Source organism: Bos grunniens, chromosome 10 (assembly GCF_055505025.1).
Source record: "Bos grunniens cultivar Pamir isolate PY7600 chromosome 10, Bosgru_T2T1.0, whole genome shotgun sequence".
Classification (NCBI taxonomy): Eukaryota; Metazoa; Chordata; class Mammalia; order Artiodactyla; family Bovidae; genus Bos; species Bos grunniens.
The window spans coordinates 14,624,785-14,635,742 of NC_141174.1; the positions used below are offsets into that span (position 1 = coordinate 14,624,785).

Genomic DNA, 10,958 nt, shown 5'->3' on the forward strand with positions numbered 1-10,958 from the left:
TGATCAGCTATAAAACAGTGTTTATTCAAACTGTACAAAGGAGAAAGAGACACTGTGCAGGTGGCTGCGGGCTTAGGGAACACCTGTGTGTGAGGAGAAACAGTTGCAGCGGGGGCACTGACCCTGCTAAATGGAGGATTTTAGGAGTGGCTGGTGTCAAAGCTGGGAGGAGCCCAGGAAATAAAGAGAGGGCCCTCCCCTGCTGTGGTCCAGTGTAGGCTGTCCTAGCTCACCTGGCTGTTATTCTTGTCTTGGACCCCGGGAGCCATCTGTGACCACACATCCAGCAAGAACACCACCGCTGTTTCTAACTTAGCTGCCTTGGCCACCTGGATGGCTTTGCCCCATTCCCCCCACCCTGGGTTACCTTATAAAGGTCTTTTGCCAGGCAAGACTGGTCACATTGAATTCTAACTAGTGTTTAAACAACCCATAGTACAAACCTGCCAGATCCTGCTGATGGTCCTGGTCTCTTGGCAGACAGGATGTTTCAGCTCCTTTGTCTCATTATTCACAAAAGGGACTCAGATGTGCTTCCTTGTTTCCTCCATTACAGTTAGATTTTCTTAACATGTTGAAGTGCTCCTCAAAATCCTTCCTTGGTATCAATGTCACCTGGGATATTAAAATGTAAGCTCACGGCTACACCCCACACCCAGGACGAGTCACTGGGGTAGAGTCCACTCTCCTGCATTTAACAGGTTCCTCTCAGGTAGTACTTTAGTTGAGGTGAACCCTTAGCCTAGGATTTGGAATTTGGCCAGTTAACCAGCTTTCCTGCTTAAAGGAAAACTGGGGGCCTGGGAGCCCAGACGTCAGCAGGAAAGGGATCTTCCCAACCTAGGGGCCAAACCCAGGTCTCCCACACTGCAGGCGGATTCTTTACCAGCTGAACTACCAGGGAATCCCCAGGTAACATGCTGCCAGGTGCCAGAACTTCTCTGTCCATCTCTAATGCTCTCATGAGTGCTAAGTCGCTTCAGTCGTGTCTGACTCTTCATGACCCTATGGACCAGGCTCCTCTGTCCATGGGATTCTCCAGGCAAGAATACTGGAGTGGGTTGCCATGCCCTTCTCCGGGGGATCTTCCTGACCCAGGGATAGGTCTCCTGCATTGGCAGGTGGGGTCTTTACCACTGTTACCCCCTGGAAGCCCCTAATGCTCTCATAGTTAGCTATTACACCCATTTTACAGATGAGGAAATTTGTCCAGTTTGTTAGGTGGTGATATTTACAATTGAAACCCAAGCCAAAGTTTCTAGCTCTGGCATTCTGCTTTTTAGGCTCTGATACCTAACCAAATGCTGTCAGTGAGACCGAAGTGGTAAAAATTGTAACAGCATCAGTACTGGGGATGTGAATGTTGCTGAGCTCTCACATGACAGCTACTTTGCCTGGTGCTTTTTTACTAAGGCACTTGTAAACTTTACTTCAGAGTTTTCCTAGGTATTCTGGAATTGGTAATTTTCCAGCCAGGTGTGAAAGTGGTGCTTCTTTGTTACCAGTCTCTGTGTTAGAAGGGGGTCCGTTTGTGTTTTTTTTTTGCCACACCACATAGCATGTGCTATCTTTAGTTCCCTGACTAGGGAATGAACCTGTACCCCCTGCATTGGAAATGCTGAGTCTTAACCACTGGACCACCAGGGCAGTTCCACAGAGTTCTTGATTTGATACAAGCTAGAGTCCAGATACTTTATTTTTTATAAAAGTACTTTTCGGACCCCCCAGGCAGCAGACATAATGCCCAATTAGACGAAGATTGCTTCAGTCCAGCACTTGAGTATTTCAAGCCAGGGGGTGGGGGGATCTTGGGGGTTCTAAATTATCCAGACCAGTACTGACTTTCTGCTTTAATTACATTTTGACCAGCTCATATTGGTAGGCTTAGCCTGCAGGGATCCATGCCACTTAATAAAACAGGCAAAAATAGATGAAGGAAAGCGCTGTGGCTGCAGGGAATGGTGTCTGGATCAGAAGACGCTGACTCACCCCAGGGTGGACCCGGGTGGGACTGGTCCAGGAAATGACCCTCCCTGTGCAGGCAGTTGGGCTTCACCCGTGGTGCTAGTGGTAAAGAACCTGCCTGCCATCGCAGGAGACATGAGATGCAGGTTTGATCTCTGGGTCAGGAAGATACCCTGGGGGAGGGCATGGCGGCCCAGGCAACTATTCTTGCCTGGAGAACCCCCATGGACAGAGGAGCCTGGCAGGCTACAGTCCATAAGGTTGCAAAGCTGGGACATGACTAAACACGCATGCATGTAGGTAGCTTTTCACTACCTGGAATACGGCAGCCTGGACCCCACTAAGGTCAGTAGCACTGACCACTCGGTCAGTGGTCAGAAGCTTGTTTAATGGAACCAGGTATTTCAAAATACTCTTAACAAGGATTTTCAATTTTTCCTCTTTCTGGGAGTAATAGGCCTGGAATGTCCTACTCCAGGAGGGATGCCTAACATGCTAGAAATGTAGCTGCTGTGGGGATGAATGCAATGACAAGGCAGTAGGCAAGTTTGGACTTGAGCATTGGCTCTGCAGTTTCTCTGCTAAATTATCTGTGGTAGGATCTGGGGTATCCATTAAGAAACACAAGGACCAGGTTCTTATAAAACAGAAATGGTGGTAGTATCTATCTCACAGGGCGGTTGTGGGGGCTAATGAAGTTACTGTAAGGAAACTGCTTAGTGCAGTGTCTGGAACGTAGAAACTGCTCAATAAACAGAACCTCAGTGAACAGAACCCCAGGATCCACAGGGTGGGGAATCTCTGTCTGCATCTCAAACCAGCGCCTGGTGATCATCTTTTTGCAAGAGGGTAAGAGGCCATGGGGAGTGGGAGCCCCAGGATGCCACCTCCACCAGCCATGGAGTTTATTGGTACTGTTTACCGCAGAGTACCATCCCCACCCCTGCCAGGCTACATTTGACTGCCCTTTTTTGCCAGTCTTCATTATGAAAGGATGTGAGCTCAGGAATGCTTGCTGGTGAGAAGCAGGCTCCCTTCATGCCTCTTGATTATGTACATTTAGCCAGAAGAAGACAAAACCCTTTTTAACCTTCAGGGGAACTCTAATACCAGCCACCCCATCAACACAGGTTCCAGACATGCATGTTTTTTAAATTACGTTTATTTAGCGTATGTACACATAAAAGAGAAATCACCCTCTGTTCCCACCCAGCAGAAAACATGCACAAACCCAAGGTATACATGAAGGGACAGGGCCCCAGCCCCAAGTTAGTGGTTGGGATGGTGCAATCCTGTGAGTCACAAGCCCTGGTCAGGAGAGGGCTGGACTGAAGTGTTGGGCAGGCTGTACCCCCGCTGCGGGGCCTAAAATAAGCGCGCACCATAGCCAAAGGTCTGTTTGATGCCCTCAAAGTAGTACCGCTGCCAGCCCTGCCTCGTCCTCTCCTCCTCTGGGGCGGGGATGCCTCGGCCTTCCATGCACAGCTCAGTTTCTCCGTTCTTATCGATGAAGGTCAAGGTGATGATGGCAAAGTGCCCTGGGGGAAGGCAGAAGGGAGGGAGGTTTCAGATCCAGGGTTTCCATAGGGGCCTGAGGCGAGGGGGAAAGAAAGGGTTCTGGGGGTAACAGCAATGAACAAACATGCTTGCTTACCTTCTGGCCAAGATTTAAACCTCCATTTCATCGCAATGTATTTCTCAGGGACCTGAAATAATCAGAGGTCAGCCTTTTTGATATTTGCTTTCTCCCAGAAGAACTAATTTTACCCCACGAAGGAAAAAACTATAGGAAAGTGAGAGAGTCCAATTGTAGCATTCCTTTGAAAAACAAAATGAGCTTTTACTGACCCAAGAGATTAAAGTCTTAAATTTATCTACAGAGCTGGAAAGAAAAAGGCCGGGAGTGGGGAGGAAGGGACACATTATTCTTCTAAGCTGATAAAAGCCACGTCCTGGCTAGCAGGAACTCACCAGATCAGTGAATTCTCCAGAGACATTGCCGTCTACCAAGTGAAACTTGCCACCTTTGTCTGCTTCCAACATAGCAGGAGCGTGGGTGAAGGCCTGAACGAGCTGCAGAACAAAAGGAGGTAGGAAGATGTGCGGCTCTCGGGGGGACCCAGGAGAAGTGCTAGCCGACACCTGCGTGCCTCAGCTCTCAATTCCAAAGACACTACTCTGCCCAAGAACCAGCTTCAGGTTCTTTTCTGTTCCAGTAGAGACCACGCTTCAACTCAAATAATTCTTTCTAAATCCAGGATGCTATTACATTGGATCCATTTACTTTTCTAACATGAATGATTCCAGTTGTTCCCACTTACAGGACCCAAAATTAGTACAAGAAGAAAAAAAAAGGCAAATCCACTTTAATGAGTGGTGGCTTGAACATGTCTTTCCTTTGCCTCTTTGAGAACAAGGAAAGTCTCGTGGCTCCACTCAGCACTTTTCTGCAGTGAGAGGATGTCCCCACAACTCTAGTCACCTGGAACGGCAGACGCCAGGAGCTGGAAGGACAGGACTGTACTTACCTCTTGGGTGGTAAAAACTCTATAGAGCTCCTCTGGTGATGTCAGGAAGCTTTCTCTAAGGGTGATCTTACAAGTGGGGATTTTGACACCAACGGGTCTGGCCTGGGTTTTTGAAGGAGCAGACTTAGCCTGTGGAAGTGGCAGTGAAACTGTCAGTTTATAGAGTACTGGTGAGACCTCACTTCACAGGGCTGCAGGGACACACTGCCATTCACTCTCACAAACCTTGTCACCTCCAAGGCTAAATTACTCCAGGGGCTCAGAGGAAATGTATGTGCATGGGCATTTCTGTGAGGAGGGGGATTTTCTCAGCACTCTCAGTGCCACTCTGGGTGAAAGAAAAGTGATACTTCTTTAAAGCCCATGCCAGAGGACACACTAAATCATTATGTACTTCTGGAGAGTCCTGTGTAATCCTCAAGCAGAATGTCTGTTTAAATAGTCAGAAGCAGCACCCCCAGAATATCCTTCCGAGTGTGACAAAGGGGCAGGAGGGCTGAAAACCAGGTGCTGAAGCCAAACCAAACAAGCGCCAACTCCAGAAAATAGTTTGTGCTCCCCTCCAGTGCAATGAAATCAGTCAGTTTCCTGTTAGGTGAGGTCAGTGACCTAAGTAACCTCTGACACTTTGATGAGAACTTTAATATCAAAGGATGAAACGTAGATATGTTATTTTAGATGCATACAGGGGAACCTGCGTTCATAACCTCCTCACTGGTGTTAAATACCAAGAGTTGGACTCTGAAGCCCCTGATGGCTTGATGGTTTCCATTTGCTCTAGGAGTCTGTCGTAAATGAATAAAAACCAGGTTAAAGATGGGGCAACATACAACTACATTCTGTGGACCCTGAAAAGCAGCACCTCTGGCTCGGAGGTTAGGGTGGGAGAGAAAAAGCTGAGATACAGACTTAAGGAAGAGGCAGTGTCTCAACTCCCTTTCCAGACAGCCTCCTGCCCCACCATGCAGGGATACTGGTTACCTTGCGCTCCTCAGTTTTCAGTGCTGGCGGCCCAGCTGGGTCTACTGACTCTCCATTCATTGTAGGCAAGATCATACCCTGCGTGAATTCTGAAAAGACAAAATCCAGCTCCTGGAAGTTATTTCTTGGGAGCTGAGATTTGGGGCTTCACCGTAGTTCACAAACATGGCCGTCCTAACTCAGGAGGAGGTAATGACAACAGAAGGAGGAGTCGATCCATTTTACGTCTTTCCCTTTGATCCATGCCACATGGGTACCTGAGTGTATCCTACAGAATGCAGTATGGTCATTAGGATTACTTGAAACCCCTGACTCAATCAGAAGCATCACAACTTGTTAAATGTGTGTGAGGTCTACTGCGGATGGCAGCCAATGACTGCAGCGGCACTTCCAAAGCCTTCAAGAGTGGGGAAGATGCTCACAGCTGCATATTTAGTCCCCTTCTCCACTCTGCCGTACCTCTGTAGGACAGCCACAACTATTAGGGCATCAGAGCACTGGTTCCCACCTCTACACTGGCTCCCTCTGATGGTCACCAGAGGTACTCCGACACCCAGACCAGATCACGTGGGCAAAGCTGGAGTTCAGGGGGACAGCTGAGAGGACTACTATTCAAGTAATCCTAAGAACAGTCCAGGACTGTGCTCAATCTGGAGATGCCGGGTCTTTAGATCAGTGAGTCCAACAGAAATACCACCTCAGCCTCAAATGTAACACTACATTTTCTAGTAACCACCCTAAAGTGGTAAAATGGACAGGTGAAATTAATTTTGACCACATTCCCCTCATATATCCATTCTACCATTTGTGTGTTGTATCAGATAATTGAGATATTCTTCTTTTTAAAAAAATACCAAGTCTTCAAAATTTATTACATATTTTATACTCAGAGCACATCCCAATTTGGACTGCCACATTTCATGTCCTCAACAGCCAACGCATTAGACAACACATCTCTAAATCTTTCCCTACTTTACAGACTGATTTCAAGATGAAATAAGCCTTCTCCGCCCAGATTTCTACTCATTTACTAAAGAAAGAACTGTCAAGCCCCTTAATTAGCATCTGACAGGTGGAAAACTATCTTCTCAAGGCACTTATAACTACTCAAAGGATACCTGTTTTGAGGGTGCTGATGTAAATTCCCATTGCTTCTCTTAGAAGTTTCACCCCTTCTTCCTTCATTAAGGCCACGAGATTTGTGTCAGGCTCATCTTTGGCAAGGCTCACACTAATCTGAATGAAAGATCAGAAGTAGGTGGTAAATAGCTTGAGAGGCACCCACATTGGGAGATGTAGGTGCCGAGCAGTCAGATAACCGCTGACATTTGCAAAGGAAATGCATGACAGTTGAGGTATTCGTACAATCCCCATGAGTGTTTCTTCTCAAGGTCTCTCTGCTACCTACTGCCAAGACAAAAGTGGCTAATGTTAAAACTCACACCACTCACTAAAGCAAAGTAACTGAATAAGCATAAACTGCTCGGGAAGCTCCTAATGGCACCACAGACCCAGAAAGTCGTCTGCAGACTGGGGTTCTGAATGCTTAGGCCAAGCCTGGTCTGTAATCTTGAAGACAGATTATTTTTCTCATCTGAGAATAAGAGGATGTAGGAAACTCAGACAGATGAGGAATTGGAAAGCACAAACCTCCACTTCATCCACGCTATTTTCATCAGACAAATTGGGGATCTCCACATGGCCCTTGTACTGCACTCCAGACTTAGAGGTACCTGTCAAAAGTAATGCAGTATTATCAGTCTCCTCCTCTTCAGGCTAAGTCTTCTGCTCTGGATGTGTAACTAGTATTTTGCTTATGCTTCTTTTGGACAACTGCACCTACCTTCTTTATTTTGAGAGAAGGTGGCTGCCACACTAGAGGCAACCATTGCCCCCCTCCCTGAAATGTCTTTCCTCATCAGATTTCTGGAGACTGTGTTACCAGTGTGAGACTAAGAGCTACGTGAATTCAGCACTAGCCTGAATTCTGCTGAGGAGGACCTAGGTTAATAGCTAATACTGGCAGTTTTGCTAAAACGCTTGTTTTGAAAATACAAATTTGTTCCAATGCTATAGGTATATTAAGTGACAATTTGATTGTAATATGAATTTCATATTTGCTTATATGCACTTTCATCCACAAAGAAACCCAAACAGAGCTAAACAGAGCTGCATAGGAAAACACAAAACACATGTCTCAAACGTTAATCTGACAGTGACCTCAGTTCACCACGTGTGTTACAAGCCACACCATCCACGACTGGTATTATAATGCTCCTTCTGATTTCCCATGACACTCCTTCCATCACCTCACAATAACCCAAGTACCTCAGTGCCCCTGATGCCCACTTTCACAAGCAAACCTCAGGTTTTTGTCAAGGTAAAGCACGATATTTGTCAAATGATTTACGTTCTTATGATTTAACGTGTAAACTGTGCCACCAATTTTTACATTACTAAATTTAAAAAAATATCACTGATGAAGCTTTTGAGCATCCTGTCATGTCCCTAACCCTATCTTCCCTACAAGCTCTGTGGTTTTTGTTGGAAGTTTCTGCATAGTGTGGTGAATTTTAGAAACACGTGTCACGTTATAGCAGAACTGACTGTGTTTCAAAGTTAACATTATTTATCTTTACCTCTCTAGGCCTCAGTTTCTCAATCTATAAAAAGGAGGCTGGGAAAGATGATACCTATGGTTTCTTCCAGACTGCTATGCTTTAATTAAAAAAAAAAAAAAAAAGACAAAAATACATTTTGCCTGTTACCATTCAGTTGAGAAGAATTTACATGTTTTGCCCCATACATGTACTCTTTTAACTCTACTGTCTTTCCTTCCTGTCAGGACCATCCAAGGATGGCCCCAATTCTATCCTAATATCCTCACAAAAAAGACATTAAGCTAGAGAATAAAACCAGCCCCAGTTATAATCACATGCAAGCAGCATTATCACAGCACTCTAAACTATTAGGTTCACACTGGAATTAAAAAAACAAAAGCCAAAAAACTCCCATAGCCTACTTTCAAGTCATCCAAGAGGCAGAAATAGCTAGTCTGAAAAATGTCACATTGTATGCTCCCAAACAGGACAAGGCCCAGAGGTTCAGCAGCCCAGTTGCTACATCAGTAGGGACTTGTGAGACCCACAGACAGGAGACCCATTTAGTGTCCTGCAGCGGCAGAAAAATTTCAACATTCGATACTGCTTCCTATAGGACTCTAAAGCAGCACTATCTCCCTCAAAAAAAGTTCATAACCTCTCAAAAACTGTTCTCCCTGGCTCTTGAATAGGTCAATCAAAATGTGATTAACCCCTGTCCTAAAAGCCGAGCACAGACTTACCTGTCCAGTTTAGTTTGACGCTCCACTCATAAAAGAAGATAAGTTTGCCTTTGCGATTGTTAATGGATGCCTCTCCATCAAGCTTACTCACTTCTGTCACCTCGCACTTGCCTTCCTCATTTTGTACACGTACAGCCAGGAACAGTGTTTTCAGCTTATCTGTGGACCAGTTTGAAGCATCCCTTTCTGTCCTGCAAAACAGAAACAGAGCTATGGACCAACAGCCAAATGAAGGATACACTGCTTGCTCTACGCAAGAGCACCCAAGGCTATACGAGGCTGGAAAAGAACACAAAAGCCTCAGTCCCACTCCAGTATGTCCACAAATGTGTTACTCTTTTAGGAAGACCAGGAGTCAATAAGGACTGTCTGCTGTATAGCATGACAGTCAATTACTGTCAATAAGGACTACTGCTGTATAGCATGGTTTCAAACTTAATGGAAAATTCTGCTTTCCTTTCTCAGCATGATGGTGCTGGGGTCAGTACTGAATACTTTAACATGGCGCCCCCGTCTGACCAAATGGAAAACTGTGCGCTTCTGAGGTCAGGAGCACACAAGGGGGCCGCAAAACGCAGCGCTGAGCTAAAAGGTCCAGTTAAGAAGAAACCAATAATCTTGATCCCATTAGCGCAGTGTTTTGACCTATCAAATTCAGGCTGTGTTATAAATTTTGTGCCCTCCAAATGGCCCTGAAAACAATGAATGTCCAGGGTTTTAAAACAAACAAAAATGAAAGCCAACCATTCTATGTTAAGAGGAGAGGACGCAGGCTGAAATACAAAGGAAAACTATCTACCTTCTAATTTTCTAATAAACAAAAGTAAGATGAGCTACAACAGAGTAAAACTACAGTGTACGCCCAAAGTTCAGTGGACTCAGAAGGAATAAGAAAATATTACTTGCAGAACATTTCATGAAAGAGAGTAGGCTTTTAAGAGTGGTTGGATTATAAACTATGATTGCCCGGCAACCAGCGGCAGTCCCTGGAGCGACGATACAAGCAACTTAACAGTTCCGGGTGAGAGGCCACGGAGCCTTGGAGCATCACTCAGTTGTGAGCACTTGCAGATCACGTTCTAAGACCTGGCTTTCTGGAGTGAGGCAGCGATCCCTTATGACTGACTTTTAATTCCAGCCGAAAGTCGAAAAAATAGTAACTCCAACCCTCTCGAGCCTAACACTGCAATCTCTCAATACTAGACACGGCAGTTTTGGGTCTCAATGACGCCTCCGGCCACGTGTGAGAAGCATCTCTCCGCTCAGGCTGAATGCAGCAGCCAGAGGGGGTACGTCCTCCTGTGTGAAACCCCCTCGTCTGGGATGCAGTCTTCTACGTCGTCCCCCCACCCGACCTCCGGGCTTCCCCTCCACCCAATGAAACGGAGGTCTGAGGCTGGAGGGGCCTGCGACTTACGGACCCCTGGAGACAGGAAGGACCCACGCCCATCTCCTGCCAGGCAGGGCTGCCTAGACCCCAGTAGTGTTCCGGTCAAGGTTCCAGGGTACCCTCCGGCGCAACCCCCGGCCCGGCCGCAGCGCTCCCTCGGCCTGGCCCGCTGGCCCTCACCAATGCCAGTTGTTGACGTTGGTGGCGTCCGCCCGCTCCTCCACGATCCAGCGTGGGTCGCCCTCACCCCACTTGGCCATCGGCTCTCCTACCGCGCCGCCACCAGCTCCCGAGCAGCCACAGCCACAGCCTCAGGACAGCCCGGTCGCGGCCGCCCGGCAGCGCCTGGAAACTACTAGAAGAAGCTGCAAGATCCTCCTGGCTTGCTTTTCCCTCCACCCCCCCCGCCCCTCCCCGCCTTGACTTCCGGCTCCGCCTCCCTCCCGCCGGGTACGTCGGCTACCCCTCCCCGGACCTTCGCTTCCGTTTGTTCTAAGGAATCCTTTACACTCCTTCGAGTTATGCCCTGAAAGGCCCGAAAGGCGACAGCTCACACGACCATTCCTCACCCACAGAGACACACAGGACACGTTTCATTGTTTCCCTAAACCCTTCATCGGCCCCGCTTGGCCTCACGGGAATTGTAGTCTTGTCGAGTGACCCACGGGATAACCTCGGAAGGTCGAGCTGAAAGGAGAGGAAACGGGCTTAGGCGCGGTGCGCTGGGGATTCTGGGAGTTGTAGTCAAGAG

General features: G+C 47.2%; 1 protein-coding gene across 4 annotated transcripts; it reads right to left on the minus strand.

Moving 5' to 3' along the window:
* Nucleotides 1-3,109: 3,109 nt before the first annotated feature.
* Nucleotides 3,110-10,911, minus strand: AHSA1 (activator of HSP90 ATPase activity 1). Of its 4 annotated transcripts, none has more exons than XM_086319462.1 (10): nucleotides 10,683-10,891; nucleotides 8,818-9,008; nucleotides 7,125-7,207; nucleotides 6,593-6,710; nucleotides 5,475-5,563; nucleotides 5,180-5,278; nucleotides 4,494-4,622; nucleotides 3,937-4,038; nucleotides 3,620-3,671; nucleotides 3,110-3,503 (listed from the first exon to the last, which is right to left on the minus strand). In XM_086319462.1, the coding sequence occupies exons 4-10, from the start codon at nucleotides 6,657-6,659 to the stop codon at nucleotides 3,331-3,333; spliced, it is 711 nt and encodes a 236-aa protein (XP_086175588.1). In that variant the 5' UTR covers nucleotides 6,660-6,710; nucleotides 7,125-7,207; nucleotides 8,818-9,008; nucleotides 10,683-10,891; the 3' UTR covers nucleotides 3,110-3,330. The 4 variants fall into 4 exon arrangements, with proteins under 4 accessions (XP_086175588.1, XP_086175586.1, XP_086175589.1 ...); XM_086319460.1 differs by lacking the exon at nucleotides 10,683-10,891 and adding an exon at nucleotides 10,388-10,633; XM_086319463.1 differs by lacking the exon at nucleotides 5,180-5,278 and having other exon boundaries at nucleotides 10,683-10,911.
* Nucleotides 10,912-10,958: the final 47 nt, after the last annotated feature.